This window comes from Erithacus rubecula, assembly GCF_903797595.1.
Source record: "Erithacus rubecula genome assembly, chromosome: 13".
Classification (NCBI taxonomy): domain Eukaryota; kingdom Metazoa; phylum Chordata; class Aves; order Passeriformes; family Muscicapidae; genus Erithacus; species Erithacus rubecula.
This window is the reverse complement of record NC_136665.1, coordinates 18745271-18764688: the sequence shown is the minus strand read 5'-3', so window position 1 is coordinate 18764688 and position 19418 is coordinate 18745271. Positions and strand designations below refer to the sequence as shown.

Here is a 19418-nt window from a genome sequence, read left to right as displayed (position 1 = left end):
AGCTGATACCACCCGAATTCAAGCCCAAAGGCACAGTCTTTCAAAGATAACACATCTTTCCCTCTGGTTCCAACAAAAAGTGCCCAAAGTACAAAGAGAAATTACACACTCAGCTTGTGATGGACATTAACAGGTTTGTGAGATCCGAGGCCACATTTACATCACTTCAAAATGATGTCTGAATGGCCATCAAGAATGTCACCAAGTCTGAAATGTTCATTGGGAATCTTTCTGCCCTTTTTAGAATTTCCCTGGATTCTAAAAGTGCATCTCAAAGTATGGCCCTAACTGCAAAATCATTACCTGCTTGCTCTCCACCATAAAAACACCCAAGAGAAGAAACATTTGATAATCATTTTTTTCCCCTCAAAATGCTACAGACATACTAAAATCATTATCACTGCTTTCCTCAGCTGGAGGACGAGCAGGAAGTTGCACATCAATTCCAAAGTGCTTTCAGGAGAGTGGTGAAAGGCATTTCTTTGGCAAGCAGAGGCTGCAGGGTGTGCTCACCATGGAGCAAACCCCATCCTGCTCCCTCCAACAGCAGCACTGTGGGCAGGGACCAGCTCCCTCCTGGAGCAGATTTACACAGGAGGAACAATCTGTGTGTTCAGCACTCAGAGATGAATTCAATAATCATAAAATCATCAGAGACCTCAAGCAGGAACAGCAGTAGGTGACACATTTCTTTTAAGGGCATCAATATGGGGCATGTCTGGCTGCTCTCCAGAGTTTGGATTCCTCTGGGACACAGCTCTGGATCATTTACCTCCTTCACCTCTGCAAGAGAATTCTGCTTTTAAAATTAATTCACAAGCACTGATGATTTCTCTTGACCCCCTGTGACAGGTTTCTCTTAAGGATATCTTCATCCTACATTTAGCAGATCACAACTGGCTGCTATCCAGAGGTCAGATGCCTCTGGAATAGATTTCTGGATCCTTCACTCTCTCCACCTCTGCACAGCTCTGCTTTTAAAATCAATCCACTGAGGTAAAAGGCCTTTGACTTCTCTTGACCCCCTGTGACAGGTTTCTCTTAAGGATATCTTCATTCTGCTTTTAAGGATGTCAACACAGGACATGTCTCACTGCTGTCCAGAGGTCAGATGCCTCTGGGACAGAGCTCTGGATCCTTCACTCTCTCCACCTCTGCAAGCAGAATTCTGCTTTTAAAATTAATCCACAAGCACTAATACAAAATCCTGATGATTTCTCTTGACTCCCTGTGACATCCTACATTTACCAGGTCACATCTGGCTGCTATCCAGAGGTCAGATGCCTCTGGATAAGAGCTCTGGATCCTTCTTCACCTTTTCACAGCTCTGCTTTTAAAATCAATCCACAAGCACTGAGGTGAAGCCTTTTTGCTTCTCCTGCCCCCTGGGGCACAGCAGCCCTCTGGGTTTGGTCTGAGCAGGGCTCTGAGCTGCTCCAGCAGCAGCACAGGCTGCAGTGATGCCCTACACGTGTTTCACTGAGCACTACAGCCACAGCAGGCTGCAGATCTGCTGGGGAAGCAGGAACAGGTTGCAGGAGGCTGTCACTGCACAAGGGACAGGCTCATTCCAGGAGTGCCAGCTGAAACCTGGCAGAGGCTGGGGCTGCACTGTCAGAGCACTCAGCCACAGTTTGTGCCTGGAAACGGGAAATCTTTTCCTGCTTCTGCAGCAGCAGATGGAAGAAATGGAAATTTTAGGGATCAGCCTAATTGTTGATGCATGCAAAATAAACCAGCACCAAAGCCAGAGTCTACACAAATCTCTAACCCTTCTCAGGTAACCTTTAGCTGGAAACATTCATAGAATCATTAAATCAATTTTAGGTCAAGCCCTCTAAGAACACTGAGTCCAACTGTTAAGCTGGCACTGCCAAGGCCACCACTGACCCATGTCCCCAAGTGCCACCAATGGGGGACATTAAAAGGATCTTTTAAATCCTCCAGGGGTGGGGACTCCACCATTGCCCTGGGCTGGACAAGCCTTTCAGTGCCAAAACCTGCTGTGATCATAGAACCACAGGATGGTCTGGGCTGGGAGGGACCCTAAATCTCATCCATGGGCAGGGACACCTTCCTCAGAGCAGGCTGCTCCAAATCCCAATCCAGCCTGGCCTTGGTCTCCCAGAACAACACAGAGCCAAAACCACCTTCTGCTGCCAACAGCCCATGAACAGGGGGCCATCAAGGACAGCTTTCCAAGACTCCTGACCACCAAATCCAGTGGTTCATTTTATTCTCTTTCTGCAGGAGATTGGTTGGACTAAGTGGAGAAGTCAGTTATTTCAGGTGTTGCAATGAAGCAGAGCCATCTCGTGCCAAAGGAAGATGAATGCTGGGCTGTCAATCCAAACTTCAGAAAGCCATTTGCAGGGTGTCATTTTTCATTTCACCTGGGCAGGATGTAATGCAAACCCCACAAGTTATTGATGGTTTGGTTACCTGTCTGCCTTCAACAAATTGCACAGGTGCTTTATTAAAAAAAAAATAAAAATGCAAAGAGTCAACACAATTAATGCAGAGCAATGATGGGAAACATCCTTTGAGGTTTTCTTTTCTGCTGAAGTGTCACTGGGCTGTGTGTCCAAAAGACACTGCTGGCAATTCATCTCTCAAGTAATCAGGATAAAAATATCACCATGGTTTGTACCCTGGCAGCAGCCTGGGAAAGATGTGCTGTCTGTCCTCTTGCCATTTTCTTTCTGGCTGTTTAAAGTAATTAAGCACTAATTAGGAAGTTTGAGGCAACAAATATAAAACTGGATTTTATACAACTTTTTGTACTCCAGACACGCTGGAAGAATGGGACAGAAGCTTTTCTTATTCCATTTTAACACTTTTCCTCCTCAAAATGATGTAACATCCACATGGATAGGTTAAAATTCCTGTGCTAAAAGAATATCCAAATGAGGGGCTCCATAACTGGACAGCCTTTGTGAGGATGTGAACTCTGGAGGAAACCATGGCTCAGTGGACAGTTCTGAAGTGCAGAGGACAGAAAAAAAAAAAAAAATCAGGTGAGAGCTTTCTGCTTTTCCTTAACAGAACCACTCCAGCTCCAGCTTTTCCTGGGCATTCCCAGTGCTCTGTGCCAGCCAGGGCACCAACTGTGGCTGCCCCATCCCTGGAAATGTCCAGGCTGGATGTGGCTTGGAGCACTTGGGATGGTGAAAGGTGTCCCTGCCCTGGCATCCACACCAGGATGAGTTTTAAGGTCTCTTCCAACCCAAACCATTCTGGATTCGTGACTTTGCAAACTGAATTACCCTCCTAGACTGTGCTGGCTCTGGGCTATGGTGCAGAGAACAGTGAAATACCTGGGGAAATCTGGAGCCAAATGACTGAAACCTTGGGGCAGACCAGCAGGTTTGGGTGCCAAATCCCAGCAGCTGTCTGGAGGAGCAGCTCTCTCCCCTCAGAGCTGAGTTACCCAGGCACTTCCAAACCCTCCTGTGGCTGAACTCTGGGAAAATGCCACCATGTGCTGCTTCCCTGTGCTTTTGTGGGTTTGCAGCTACAAAACAAATGACAATTTTTGGTGCTGTAAGTGCTGGGGTTGTGTGTGTGAGCTCACACATCACAGAGCTTGTCAGCACTGTGAGATAATGGGAGAATTTCCAGGAGGATGGTGAGCCTGCCTGGAGTATCTGGGTCAGATCCTGCTCTAACAAAGTGCACCAAGAGGGTCCCTTCATACAGAAACTTGGTTAATTAAGATAACAGATGTTGCTATTACACAAGTTAGAGGGAATGCTTGTTAATTGGACACTTCCATATTCTTTGTTACCAGCACAGAACATCATTTGGGGTTTTTTTATGCATTTCTTTCCTAACAATTAAACTGTATAAACAATGCAGGCACTGGAAAAGAAACAGCTCTAATGATGTAGGGGCTTTACACGAAGAAGAATGAGAAAAGAGCAATTTGTTTTGGGGCTTAAAAGCACAATTGTTTTTCTGTCCCAGCCTGAGAATTTGTCCTGGTGGCACGGTAAATATGACTTCCAATAGCTCTAGGAGAACATGAGGAATTAAGACTGTTGTGTACATATTTTAAATAAAAGTTGTCTTGCTTTTCCTGCACTCTTTCTTTTTGGGGAGCCAAGGAGAAGGGGAAAAGTGGGAAAAGAAGAGAAACATGAATCTGCTCTTGAACCACACAAAGCTATAGCTTCACCTCTGGGAAAAGCAAATTCTCACTCTGTGAGGAATAAATAAATGGAGTTATTGCCATCAGGGCATGAAAAATGAAAATCCTTTTGCCCAAGTCCAAAACCAGACCTGAGGAAAGAGGGAAGACTTGCAGGGGAAGAGATGCAGACCCTCCAAAACCCCTCCCAGAATGGGTCAGGCTGGAAAGGATCCCTGCAGGTCATCACATCCAACCTCCCTGCCCAGGCACATCCCCTGCAGCACAGCATTCAGGATTATTTACTCCAGACCAACAAGTAAAATACATCCCTCGACCAATCCCAGGAGAAATATCCTTAATATGCTCCAACTGAGCAGCCTCTGGTGCTGAGTTATTAAATTCAGTTCCCTCTGTGCAGTGCAGGGACAAAAAGCCCCAGTTTGTTTCCCCAGGAGCATCTCAGCCCTGGTGTGAAACCCCTGTCCCATTGACCAGCACCTGTGGGTTTGTTGGGACACCAACCTTGTTTATTGGGCTGTGGAAAACTCAGGAACCATTCCCACCAGAAAGGCACCCCCTGCTCCTGAGCCAGCTGCCCTGGGAATGGGAGGATTTTAATCCTGCCTCACCTGCTCCTACTCTCCCAGTGATCCTGGGACGAGCAGCATCACCTGGATAAAGATATTTCCCACACAGGGTAACACTGGCTTTGCACTGGAATGGGAAGATCAAAGATGGAAAATGTTCCCTGAAATAATCTTTATTTCCAAACAGCATTTGCAATACATTTATATCTGTGCTAGAGCAGTTCCTATATAAAATTTACCTTCTGGAGTCAGGCCCCCAACATCATTCTGGCTCAGTTAGGCCTCCAAGGCAGGATTTCCATTATTATGGAGATGAAGTGCCTTTAATGACTGCAATAATATAATTGTACCCCAGGGCAGAATTCCTAATAACACAATTGCACAGTTCTCAACCACCAGTAAGAGATGCCCTCAGGCCATGTGATTCATTAGGTACAGCACACACTACCTCAGCCTCCAGAGAAGAATATGAAACCTAAACTGATAAAGCTCTTTTCTTTTTTTTTAACTCTTTTCTCTGGGCAAACATTGAAGAACACTCTTTGTTTTGCCTCCTGGACAGCAGGAGCCTCCAGAACCAGAGTCTCAGCAGCAAAAACCAAATGTCTCCAGCAAGGAATTTACCATCCCACAGCAGCTGGAAAGCCAGAAAAGCCCCAGGAGGAACTCTGGAGTGATTTCCATGGCAGCACCAGGCTGAGCATCAGCATTCAGAGGCAGCAGTGGCACAGGAATGCTGCTTTACCTCCCCCTGGACCATCCCCACTGATGAACCTGCAGCCTGCAGAAGGACCCAGATGCTCAGTTGTCTCTCTGCTACTCCCAGCACCCTTTAACATCACTTTAAGCAAAGATTTCATTGAAGTTTCTTCTCCCATTCCTGCCTAAAAGTTGTTTCCTGTCCTAGAAGAAGAGATTGCAACAACAGCTTTTCCTGGCATCCTCCTCCCCAGATTTCAACAGATTTTTTTCCCTAACACCACAGAGGAGGATTTGAAAAGCTGACTTTTGAATTAAAAAAAAAAAGAAAAAACAATTATTTGGCCAGGCTGAGAAAGCCACCTTCAAGTCAGGAATTGTCAAATTCATTATTTACCCCAAATAATTCCTGTTTGCAGGACACTGAGTAATGTACCTGAGCTGTGCCATTTGCACTGGAGGCTTTTATCTCCTGGGAATATATATATATTTTTTTAAACAACAATTATTTAGAGCACTGCAGAGGCAAAATATTTGGGTTTTTTTTGGAGTGCACCTATATCAGGTTCTTGGCAGGGAAGCTTTAATAGCAGACAGAGATGGGATGGGCACCATGGGAACAGGAATCTCACCCCCAGCTCCCTGGGATTGAACACAGGCTGTTTCCTCATGTATTTGCAAGTCAATTTTGCAAAGCTATTAATGACAAATTTAACTTTGATTGCTGGAAGTCCCTGGGTTAGTTAATGAAAGAAATGGTTACTTTAAGGCATTACCTCTCATTTTCTCTCAGGATGTCTTTTCCTTTCTTCCAAGAATAAGTAGGTCTGGGGGAGGCTTTGGGCTTGCACTCAATGATGACTTCACCTCCCACTTTAACAAGGGTGAACTTCTTCAGCAGAGTTTTGGAAAAGTCTGGGCCGATGGCTGGAAGCAAAATTGACACAAATCAGATCAGAATTTCCTCAGGAAAAAAAACCAAATCAGACTTATTTGAACATGGTGAAATTTCAGGGTGTTTCTTGCTTACAATTCCTAAATTATTGGACTTTATGAAGGGATGTCTGGATGGGGCAAACAGACACCTGGGTGCTTCTTTCACTGCAAAAAACACTTGATTTGTTTAAAAATGTGTGTTGAGTTAAAAACCTGAGAAACCAGTAACCCCACCATGCACTTCTTACTGGGACAGCTCCCCTAGAACCCCTCATGCCTGAGGAGTATAAAATATAAAATATATTTCCTTTTTCTGTCTCAGGATCACCCTTTTGTCAGGCAGGGAAGCTCCCACCAGCACAGAACCCATACAATTAATCAGCAATGCTATTATTTCCAGAAAAATTGACACTTTAATGATTTCTATTCAGAATTACTGCCTCAACTGGGTTATTTATTTAAATTCTATAAAGGTGGGAGACAATGACACAGCCACGTCCTGAACCAAGCAAGACCAGGCAGGACTTGTTGGCTCCAGGGCACAAAAATCATCTTTTGCTGTGTTTGTGACAAACACTCAGATTTCCACTGAGGTGACTCCAAAGCCCTGCAGCCTCAGGGATGTCTTGGCTTCTGATTCTGCCTCAAAGGGGCTTTTTATGGTCCCTTTCTGGGCTCTGAGGCAGCTCTGGCATTGAAATCCCCCAAGACAACCAGGAGTTTCATGGTATCAAACAGGTCAATTTAATTATTTTAACATAGCTCAGAGCAAAAGGCCCATATTTCATTTTTTTCATTTTGTTTTTTTAAACATTTAGCCTAAAAATTCTGTAAGACAAGACTGCACCTCAAAATACCTATTTTACCATGTCCAGGACCACTGGATTCTGCTTTTATTTAAAGACTCCAGGCAAGAGAATTGGCAACAATAATTGAGAAGAATCACTCTGAGAAAAGCTCAGCCTGTAATTTTCCATTTCTCTCTTTCATTTAATTTTGCTGTAAGTCTCACTTGAGATGATTAAACACCACTAGTAGCAAGTGCTTAACTTCAGGACCTTTTAAAACAACCATTTTAACACTCAGATCTGGTTAAAAGCTCCAATTTCCCAGGGAGGGCTCAGGATGTTGCCTTGCTTTGAAACTCTGGTGAAAAGGCAAACCTGCTGCTTTCCTTTCAAAATGTGCCAAGTTAAATCACAGATGCACAGGAATTTATCTGCAGGACACCATTTGGGTGCTTTTCCTGTGACAGACAGAAACAGAGCTGCAGAACCCAAGTGAGAAGTTGGCCAAATAAATATTCCCTGACAGGTTTATCTGACCTGACTTCAAAATCTGTTTTGGTTTTTTGTTTTTAATTTTTTTGTGTGGACACAGGGACACCCAACACCAAGGATTAAACTTCTCTCCTCTGGAAACATCTCCCTTCTTCCCAAAGGTCCATTTTTACCAGGTTTTAAATAGACAAGAAAAGCATCAGTGGGTTTATTTCGATTTCTTTCATGTCCAATAAATCTCAGCATTGTGAAGTCTAATTTATTGAGCATTATCTTACCTTTCTCCAACAGCAACACAGACAATCCTTCAAATGAATTTTTTTTTTTTTTCTATGCAGGCATCTATCACTGATGATAAAAAATGACCAATAATTGAAAATCCCATAGCTGGAAAAAAACCTCATGCTTCATTCTTTAGCATAAATCAGGGAATCTGCTACTGAACATTTGGTTTGAGAGGAACTAAAGTGTTATTTTGTAATCAGAAATTGTGTTTAACCCTTTGTAACTACATCCCTATGCTGCCCAGGGCTGCTGCTCATGAAAGAACATGGTTTGGGATTGAGTTGCACCTCTGGGATGGTCCCACCCCAGCCCTGCTCAACCAGGAGCAGCTTCAGGAGGTTGCCCAGGGCTGTGGCCAGTTGGATGTTGAATATCTCCAAGGACAGGGATTCCACAATATCTCTGAATAATTTGTTCTAGTGCCAAACCAACTTCAAAGTATAAAAATACTTAAAATAGAAAAATATTTAAAATAGAGAAAATATTTAAAATATAAATAATATAATAATATAATATAAAAAATAGGTTAAAAAATAAGTTTTTTCTTATTTTAAGTGGCATTTCCAGGGTTTCAGTTTGTGGTCATCACCTCCTGTCCCAGCACTGGCACTTCTGAGAAGATCCTGGCTCTGATATTTCTGCTCCCTCCCCTCAGGTATTTCCCCACTTGGATTCACATGATTCTCCTGGTTTTCTCTGGGAGGAGCAGGGCAGCAGTGCCCAGCACTGTGGGGTGGAAGGTGTTTTTCTCTGGAGCATCCTGGTTGCTGTTAGCTTGCTGGAAGGTCCCTCCAGCCAGGAGGTTTTTCACCATGAGCAGAGTCACCTCTGCAGCCAGGACAGGGCACTGATGGTCCTGGATGCTCTGAATGAAATGCTCAAGTTTCTCCATAAATAGTTTAACCTGCAGGAGGGTGGATGCACCTGCCAGCTCCTGGAGGAATATGGGAATAAATATGGGATGAAGTAAAAACCATCTGCTCTCTGCTGTCCACTGCCTCAAGTTTTCCTTTCACACCTTCCTTAAAAACAAATCCTCAGTGATCCCATTTTACTTAAGATGCTGCAGCTGGGCAGAGTTTGCTGAGGTTTTGTGTTGGATCCAAAAAATCTGGGGTTTTCTGGCACTGATTCCCTGGGGAACACTGCTTTTGACCTGAGGCCTTGGAGAAGCTCCAAATTTGAGTGATGGAGTTAAAATCATGAGTGTGCAGGCAAATAGAGGTGTGTGATTTCACATGGTGAAGGGTTTAAATTTGAGGTTTTTATAATACAGTGATAGGTATGGGGCAAGATGGAGGATTTTGGGTGCTCATCTTCTTCATGGTTTCAGGCAGTAGTTTCTGGTTGGTCAGTCAGTGCCACACTGAGGGTCCTGGGAATTTAATTATTGGGTTAAAAGTGTAAATAATATAGGTGTTAATTCTCTATTGGACTCAGCTATTGGACTCTCTATTGTTCAGGAGCCCTTGTAGCAGCTGGATCTTTGCTTCCAGAGGAGGCTGGAAGTGCTGCTGAACACTCTGTACTTTAGCTAAAATTTACAAAACAACCAAGCCCGAACATGAGAAAATCCACTTCCATCGTGCATTTGTCAAGCCTGGCAGTGAGAGAGACTGAGACAGAGCAGTGCTGGGGTGGGGCAGAGCTGCTGTGTGCAGGGGATGCACTCACCCACCACGCTGAGCTCGGCGCTGGCCAGGATGGCGCCGTGCCGGTTCTCGGCCACGCACTGGTACATCCCCGCATCCGACAGGCTGACGTTGGCAATGGTGAGAGAGCCCTGCTCCAGCTGCAGCCTGCCCTGGGGAACGGCACAGCAAACTCCAAAATGAGCCAGGAAATGCCTCCTCAGAGCACACGGCCCGAGGATGGTGTGCTGTGTTTCATGGGCAATGCCAATTATCGACAGTGGGAGGGATTTGAAGGCTCCGATTTATCTGTCTGCCAGCCAGGTTTATGTCAGGCTAGAGACTAAATGGCAAAACCAATATGGGAGTTGGTAAATGCAATTTAAATTAGAGGACTTTCCCTTGACCCCCCTCATTGATTTAATACCCAAAGCATTTAGATTAATATTCCTTTCAAGGAGGTAAGCTTGAAGGAAGAAATTCACTTCTGTTCCACAGTGGTGCATCACTGCCACCCCATCCTCAGAACCATTTAAAACAATGGCATTTCCATGGAATCACAGTCATTAAGGCTGGAAAGGACCTCCAGGATTAGTGTCCAACCTTTGCCCAAACACCACCATAGCAACAGAACTATAGCACATACAGGTATTTCTTGGACACTTCCAGGGATGGGGACACCACACCGCCCTGGGCAGCTCCAATGGAGAAATTCACTTTTTCCATGGAGAAATTCCTCCTGATGTCCAAGCTGCCCTTCCCCTGGCACAGCCTGAGGCCCTTTTGGGTGTATATGGCACTGCAGGCTGATTGCCATCTCAGCCAGCACAGACAGAAACACTTAACATCTTCTGCAGTTTACTGAAAACAATGCAAATGCTAATAATTTAATGATGCTTTACTTCATATCAGGCCCTAACATGATTGAAGAACAAGACCATCTGCCAGTGACCAGCGTGAAGCAAGCAGAATTAGTCTGTGGAGTGAAAGACCAGGCTGTCATTTGTCCGCCTGAGGATATGGAGCTCAAGTTATCAATTCTAATAAATACACCAAAGTGTTCCCTCCCTCCCCAGGAGTTTGACATTTAAAAAAAAAAAAAAATTCTAAAATAAAGAGCTATTGGTTTTCTCCTTGGCCTCAGGGCAGAAATTTAATGTTTGTGCAATTTTTATCAGGGTTTGATCAAATCGGGGCTGCCATGTCCTTTCACAGTAAGTGAAGGGGAAAAAGTGCTGGTTCCTGTGAGATCAAAGCTCTGGTGACTTGGCGAGTTTGTGGTGACAAGGTGGGATCATGGGCTAGGTGATGACCCTCCAGGAGAGGCTGGGAACACCATTAACCACCAGCAGGAGCACCAAGGTTTCATTATCACTTGAAGTTCACCTAAACATCATAAATTAAAATAATTATTTTGGGGTGACATATTCCAAAACCCCATTCAGCCCATTCCTTCTTCTTCTTTCCAGCCTTAGGTTTGCATCATGGATGCTTCATTTTGGGATGAGGAGCTCTGAGTGCAGAGCTGTGTCCCTGCAGGGAGTAACAGGAAGGAACAGGGGATTTTCTGTGAGGATGGGGTGCCCAGAGCAGCTGTGGATCCCTGGAAATGTCCAAGGCCAGACTGGACAAGGCTCAGAGCAGCCTGGGATAGTGGAAGGTGGCACAGGTTGGAACAAGATTGTTGAATCCCAGAAAACCTGGGGATTTTGAGCTTTCTGTGCTTTCTGGCATTGACCCCCTGGAGAACACTGCTTTAGACCTGAGGCCTTGGAGAAGCTTCAAATTTGAGTGATGGAGTTAAAATCATGGGTGTGCAGGCAAATAGAGGTGTGTGATTTCACATGGTGAAGGGTTTAAATTTGAGGTTTTGATAATACAGTGATAGGTATGGGGCAAGATGGAGGATTTTGGGTGGTGACTCTTTGGGTGCTCATCTTCCTCCTTCATGGTTTCAGGCAGTAGTTTCTGGTTGGTCAGTCAGTGCCACACTGAGGGTCCTGGGAATTTAATTATTGGGTTAAAAGTGTAAATAATATAGGTGTTAATTCTCTATTGGACTGTGTAGTTTTAAGAGATCTTGTAGCAGCTGGATCTGTCTCCATTTTGCTCACTTCTAGCTGGTGGCTGGAGCTGCTGCTGAACTTTCTGTACTTTAGATAAGATTTACTAAACAACCAAGGCCAAGCAGGATAAATCAGTTTCCTTTGTGTATTTTTTAACCCTGGCTGTGAGTGAAGGCAGAAGAGATTCCAGACAAACCACTGATGAAGTGGTGCAAACACCTCCCACCCCTGTTACACACCATGACCGTGACGATCCCTTCCACCCCGAACCACTGGCGATTCCGGCGCGCCTCCACCCTGGCCACCCCCAAAGCAACACAGGCAGCCTGAGGCGAGGCAGGGCACCCCCAGTGCTGCCCCAGGGGCTCCAGCAGTGCCTACCTGTGGCAGCAGGGGCTCCCCATCCTTGAGCCAGCGGTAGGAGGGCTTGGGGCGGCCGCTGGCGCGGCACTCCCAGGCCACGCGCTCCTCCACGGCCGCGCGCACGTCGGCGATGCGCTGGGTCCAGCTGGGCTGGGCTGCAAGGCAAGGCAGGGGCTTGGGGGGACTGCTCTGGGCTGCCCTTGCCAGAACGTGCACAGGCTGGGCTCCATAACCTCAGCACTTCGTATTCTCATATCTTTGTATCCTGCAGTTCTTTAGCGTATCGCCCCAAACTCCATATCCAGTCACTGCTACTCTCCCATCTCACTCAGACACAACAATTCCTCTCCAGGCTGGAATCAAGGACACCTCACTGCCTCAGGGCCAGAGATGGGAACAAAAGTGAGCTGGGGAAGCAAACCTGGGGTAAATCACTTCATTACCTGCAGCTGTAATTGGGAGATTAACCCCCAAAATGCAAATAGACCAAACTTATAAAAGTGTGAAGACCCATGACCCATCATCCATTTTGGGTGTTGCCCCTGCCCTAAGTGTACCTCCCATCATCCATTTTGGGTGTTGCCCCTGCCCTAAATGTACCTGAAGGCCCTTCCAAAAATATAACAGCTTTTTATTCCCTTAATTCTGTCTGGCCTATGTTTTCAGGTAGCCACAAAAAGGCATCAGGAGCACTGCTAAATATTGCTGTTCTTCCTTGAGCCCAGTGCTGCTTTCTGGAGGTGGCACAGGCAAGATCAGAAGCTGCTTTTATTTATTTTGTTTTTTTTAGTAAAAACCTTTAAAGAAAAAGAGTGGATTCAGAAATCCTACTCATCCTACAAAAACAAAGCTGTAGTTACACACCTGGTCCTTCAAATAGAGATCTTCCTCCTCAGGGTCTGTATAACTTGGGCTTCAAACCTCTAAAATAAAATTTAGTTCCTGACTTCAAAACCTGTTATTTAGAACTAGTTCTGTACTGAAATTGAGGATATTCCAGTAACTCTGCATGGTTACAGGCACTGCTTCAGGCCCAGGCTCTCAGCCTTGTCTTGATTGTGGCCAGATCTCCACGTCTTGTCAGGAATTAAGAATCTTTGGACCAATAATTGTACTAATGACACTGAATAAATCTAGGAAGGCCACAAGCAGATACTGGAGACAGATTTTGGTAGAATTTGGTGAAAACGAGCACTGGCAGTTTGCAGCCACTTGTGAGATTGTATTTTTTACATAATTTTATCAGTTTGTTCTTTTTAATTTTTAATAGAGTTTAAGTTGAGCCAGATTCCACCAAATTCCACTAAACTTGCCATGTGGTTTTGAAGACCACACATAACCTTAAACTTTTTAAAGTCACCTTGTGTTCAGATATAGCTGCAATATACAATACTATCTATTTAAGATCTTATTATTAATAGTATATTATTATATTATGTCTATATACTTTTCAGAAAGTCCCATTGAACAACAGAGTTCTGTTTTTTTTATGGGCATTTGCCCTGTTTTGATATAAGATCATCTGCCTTAGCAGGATGGTGTTACCAGCAGAGGTCTCCAAGAACCTGATTAATACTTTTCCTTGTGTAATCAGATTAAAGTAAAAAATAAGATTCCTCAAAGCCAGGTAACAACTTTACACATCTCCTTTGGAGAGGGACAGGGGGCTAAAAAGGATAAATTTGAAAATATCCCATGAAAATGGCAAATTGGGATGATTATACCCAAAACAGGGCTATGCCTGTGATGATGGGATGCTGGAAATACAAATTCAGAGATCTCAGGTTGTGTTTAACCTCACCCCTGGCAGCCTGAACGTGCCTACAAAGCAGAGATGGGAGAGTTTTCCACAGCACCTCAGCTCCAAGGGACTTCCAAAAAGAAAACAAAAAAAAACAAAACAAAACAAAAAAAACCCCCAAAAACCCCCAAAACCACAACAAAAGGTGAACTGAGAATCATGGCAATGCAGAAGCAAAAGGAGAAGTGAGTGGTGTTTATTTCTCTGGCTGCCCCTCCTGCCCCTGTAATATTTTAAGCTTGTTTATTGTCTGTCTCTAAAGAGAGAGGAAAAGGAAAAACCTTTAAATGTAGGAAGATGAAAGTCAATTCTGTCATCTGGAGTAAGAACTTGAACAATTCCATTGAGCTGAGCAATTGCAACGGGTTCAGTGGCTCAAGGACATTTGCAAATTACTCATGAATTTACATATTTACTATTCTAACAGCATCCAGCTCATCATTTGGAAGGGAATTTTATGATCCCATGAAAGGAGCTCTATAAAACCCACACACATCCATTTGCCTTTTTTTTTTTTTTTCATTTTTGCTGCGCTGTTTTACAGATTTCCCACATGAAAACAAAACTTAAAAAAAAAAAGAAACAAAACAAACCTAGACAAAACAATTGGAATTAATCTGCAAATCAAGAGAAGCCATGAATGGTAAGCTGTGCTCTACAATCTAAGTGTGTGCTGTGGAAAAACAGAGATAACTCCTGTGGAGAGGAGGACAGAAAATTCAGAATTCGTCCTCGTTTCATCCAGACTCCCCAAATAAAGGAAATAATTTTCCCCAAATAAGAGAATTTCTCTCCAAAAGGCATTTTTTTGGGGTGGTCTGTGGGCTGCTCATCCCAACTCCTGCCCTGAGTGCTGAGATGGAAACGTGCAGTGCTGGAAGCTGCCACCCCCAAATTCACATCACCCTTTGGTGCAGCACCCACCGGCCACACCCCACCCTAACCCCCTCCAATTTTAATTTGCATGCTGAAATTTTCAATCCCAAAGCCATTTATGGTGCAGGCAACTCCAGAAGGAGCAGCACAGGTCAAAAAATCCTCTCGGGGAGAAGCTCTGAGTCGTTTGTTTGGCAGGAGTTCGTTCTCTGCTGCTCTTTGGGAGCTTTTTCTAATTAGGTCAAGCTCTGCTCTCAACAGTTCAGTGCAGAGAAAAGCTCTTGGCTTCATCTTGGGGAATACTCAGGGGTTGGCTCACGCTGCAAATATGTGTGAGCCACCAAAGGAGAGTGGCCACAACCTAATGGAATTTGACAGGAGCCCACTGGGGATCAGAGCGAGGGAACACGACACGAGATTTCAGGCATGATAATTAAAATAATTCAAATAAGGGAATGAAACCAGCTCCTCTCTGCAACATTTTCTGGTATAGTGATGTTCTTGGAGATAATGACAAGATTTAATTTGTGACTGGGGGAGAAAAAAAAGGTCCTTTGGATCGTTTCAGCAGCGATGAACAAAGAGGAATTATTTTAAAGGGAATATTTTGGCCCTGCTTGGAGTACTTAAGAGAGAACTGGCCTTGGAAACATCCTGGAGGAAAAATCTGGAAGCTGATTAAGAATTCATCTGAGTTGCAAGCAAAATTCATATGCTAAATCTATAAAGTGAAAGAAAAAGCTTAGAGATATAAGCACAACTCTTACATAAGGATTGCTTTAAAGAGAAATCTCCCCCTCCTAGGAGATGAGAGCTGTCTGGAGTTTGGACTCAGGGGGACAGAAGAAAAGTGATGGAAATAGTGAGAAAAAAACCTGTTTACCTTTGATCACCTTTCAGTGTTCACCAGCACAAAGTGGGACAGTTAAAACCAGGTGAATAGGAAAATATAGACAAATATATTCTTACTTCTCTAAGACAAAAAAGGCCAAGGGCAGCCTGTCCTTCACTGTAATAATTTAAAAGGCAAAAATAGGAACTGGAAATCATGTCCTAAAAGCTATTTGAAAATGAAATGACGTGGCAGGTGATGATGCATCACCTCAGAAATGAGTAACAAACCCCCATAAGAGAGGGAGAAATATGAGAAATAAACCTGTAGGACTCTGCAATCATCTGTGAGTTCAAAACAACCAAAAAGACTCAAGCAAATGAGGTGCTAATACATATCCAGAATCCAATTCTCTGCTGGTGTGTATTGATTTCAGTGTTCCTAAGCCAATTTCTAGCAGCTGATGACCTGGTGCAGGCTGTGTAATTCATCATTAATGGCAGATGAAAGGCTGAATGACTTGTCCATTACCATCTCTATTCTAAGGAGATTGAGACTGAGCCCAGGATCAGAGCAGTCTAAAGACCTACAGAAAGCCAAGTGTAAAAAGTAAAAAACAACAACAACAACAACAAAAAGACAACCAGATGGGAAAAATAGATGAGTAACTGGAAATAAAGAGTGCAGGCAGTGTGTAAGGCTTGTGCAGATAAATTTCTCCCCAGTTTTTGTGGGTGTTTCTGGCACATCCACAGGGATCCATCCTCATGGGGTTATTATTTATTTTTCATGCTGCCACTGAACTGCAGCTGCTCAGGGGTGTAAGGGAGGTGGGGGGTGTTCTGTGAGCAGCCTTCACATTTTATTTCTATTTCTGTTTCACCCTATTTGTATTTTTGCTTCTCCTGATGGAGAGATGTTTCTCCAAGAAACAATGATAATAATACTTGGACTTGTTCTGAATCTCCAAAAATTGGATTTCTCTGTAGGCAGGGTTCCAGCAATCCCTTGAAAAGGAGAAGTTGATAAGAACACATCTGTGCTCTGTGCAGGAAGTTGTTCTGGGTGTAAGACTTCCCCTGGGCAGCAAAGGATTCAAATCTCAGAGTTATTCCTCCCTGTATTAACTTTTACCTGTTTAAAAGGTGACAACAGGGTTTTCTAGTGAGTGATGCAAAAGATTAATAATAATTTAGTAATAATACAATAACATACTTGCCCTATTTACAGGAATTGTCTTGTATTTTTATCAGTCCAGAAACTCATTTTATTCAAATTTTCAGCAAATTATTTGTGATTTGGGACCTAAACTGAGCAGACATAAAACTGCCTGATTTTCACTTGTGCAAATTTCCTTTTACACCTCTGGCCATAATGAGGAGCATAATCTGATTTACACCTGAGGCTGTTTTACAGAGTGGCATAAAGTGGCTTTTGCCCAAACAAAACACAGGCCAGCTGATGAAAGGGGGACTCTTTCCACTGCAGAATTAAGGAGCCTCACAAATTCCTGGTGGGACTTGGATTTGAGAAGGATTTAATCTGAAAAGGGGCCCAGGCAATTAAATGGGTTCTGCTGAATATCTCAGAAAATGCTGCACAGGGCTGTAATTAGTGACAGAGAAGTCTGTCTGTCTGCTGATGCAGATGCTGCTGTGCTGACACTTTTGGAAAACATTTGAGCTGCAATTTTCTCCTGCTCTCCTTGGCTTGCCAGAGCAGGAGAGGATGGGAGATGCTGGAGCAGCACAGGTGATGCTGAGCCAGCACCTGCATCCCTGCTGGCTCAGACTGAGCTGCTTTGGAGCTGGGATATTTCCCAGCATGGATCTGACTGCAAAGCCAGGGACAAAATCCACATTTTGTGTCCAAATCCTGGCAAACAAACATCCCCAGTGGTGGTGCAGCTCCTCAGCCCTCCCCTGTGCTGCCACTCCCAGCCCCACTGAACACATTTACATTTGGATCACCTCCACCAGCAGATAGTTTTCATGTTTTCTGTTATCCAGGCTAAATATTTTGTTGGGTAGGGGGATCTCAAGATGTTGCATTGACTCATCAGAGAAGGGAAGCAGAGCTCAAGGAGTTCAGACCCAGGGATGAGCAGCCTTGGGGTCACCAATATCAACAAAAGAAGATTGGGCTGAAACAGCATCTAAACTTACAATGAATTAAACATCAATAATAAATAAGCATCTCCTTGATGCTGGTTTTATGAACAAGAAGGCAATTTCTTTTTAAATTAGCTGGTTAAGGTAATCTGTTTACTGTACTTCTGCCAGGAAAGAAAATAATTGTTGGCATTGCTGTTTGCTCAGGATATAAATCTTAGCCCTGCGGAGGGTTAGCAAATGTAAAATTTATGAGCAGCCAGATTAAAAATACAATCAGGTCAATGGGAGTGCATCCCAAAACACACAGCTGAGGGGGTGGAGGGGCCTCACTGCAGGGAGGAACTGGAGAAACTGGGAGGAACTGGGAGGACACTGGTCCTGAGAACACTCAGCCAGGCAGCACCAGCAGTTAGAATTGCAAAAAGCTGGAAAAGAAGAAGCTGTGCAGACAGAAATGATAAATCAGGATCAGGGAATATCCTGAGCTGGAGGAAACCCACAAGGATCAAATGCAACTGCTGGCCCTGCATGGATAACCCCAAGAATCCCACCTGGTGCCTTTGCCAGGAATTAACCTGAGGCAGGGACAGCAGGGAGAACAAAAAGATTCAGCAAGGAAATGTGTCATTGAGAGTTCCATCAGCCAAGGAAACAGAAGTAAGAGCTGTAATTGCATTAGCAGGAGCATGTTTCCATGGGAAGGTCGATCCATCAAGGGGGACTCAGCCCTGGAACAAATGTTAGTGGAGTTAGTGAAACACAGCCTGGTGCAGGGGCTCAGAGCACAGAGGATGCGCCCAGAATGGATTCTGCATGTTTAATTAACCTTTTCTGCTGCTACCAGGATGTCAAACAACTCCAGTGTCACTGATATGCCAAGAGAGGAGAAAGTAAACACTGATACAAGAGTGGAACACAGCAGAAGTCAACCTGCCCTGACTGACTCCAGCAGCACAGAGAAGCTGACAGTGCTGGGTTATCTACACTCACCAGGCTAATCTCAATTTCTTTTTCTTCTCTTCTTTTATTTTATGCCATGCACAGAGGCTGATAGCTGGGTTTAAAGGGGTGCTGCTATTAGAGACCTGCAGAGCACCTGAACCCCCCCTGCTTTGGGCTGCAAGGACCTTAAATCCCATCTAATCCCACCCCATCCATGGCAGGGACACCTCCCACTGTCCCAGCTGCTCCAGCCCCAGTGTCCAGCCTGGCCTGGGACAATTCCAGGGATCCAGGGGCAGCCCCAGCTGCTCTGGGCACCCTGTGCCACCCTGCCCACCCTGATATAAAAAATTTCTTCCTCAAATCCATCCACACCAGAACCTTTCAGCACCTCCAGAACATTTCCCTCTGCAGACACCTTGACTTGGACCAGCCTTGACCTTCCAAAAGCAACTTGAAAGCTCAGCCACCATTACAGGTGTAGTTCAACAATGAAGTAACACTTCTCAACTTAAAAAAAAACCCCAAATTATTAAGGAAAGCTATGTTCTTTCTCCCAGGTTTTGTATAAACTTTTGTATAAAAGTTTACAAGAAGTTACCTTCCCCTAAAAAAATTTAGTGCCATGCAAAACTCCAGAGCCCAGAGTACAGAATGAGAGTTGTTTCTTTTTTTAGAGATCTATTTTCAGTACTGGCTTCAAAACACAAGTTATCCTAAAAAAACAACTATTTCCCTGGAAAACCACCACCCTGAGGACAACGAGGTTGATATTTTAGTGAATTATCTTTAAAACCTGCAACAGGGGAGGTGTCTGGCTGGGAATTCCTCCACTCCCAGGGAAGAGATGGAAAAACTTCCCAGCATGACAGAC

General features: G+C 44.3%; 1 protein-coding gene across 4 annotated transcripts in view; it reads right to left on the bottom strand.

Annotated features, from left to right (window-relative positions):
• Window positions 1-19418, bottom strand: part of LOC306807616 (contactin-4) — a 215726-nt gene that overhangs the window by 41934 nt on the left and 154374 nt on the right. For all 4 annotated transcript variants that reach the window (XM_079317348.1, XM_079317347.1, XM_079317349.1 and 1 more), the window contains 3 exons: window positions 11998-12134; window positions 9594-9723; window positions 6195-6345 (listed from right to left, as the gene is read on the bottom strand). In XM_079317348.1, coding sequence (XP_079173474.1) covers window positions 6195-6345; window positions 9594-9723; window positions 11998-12134 — 418 coding nt within the window. The remainder of the gene's footprint in view (window positions 1-6194; window positions 6346-9593; window positions 9724-11997; window positions 12135-19418) is intronic.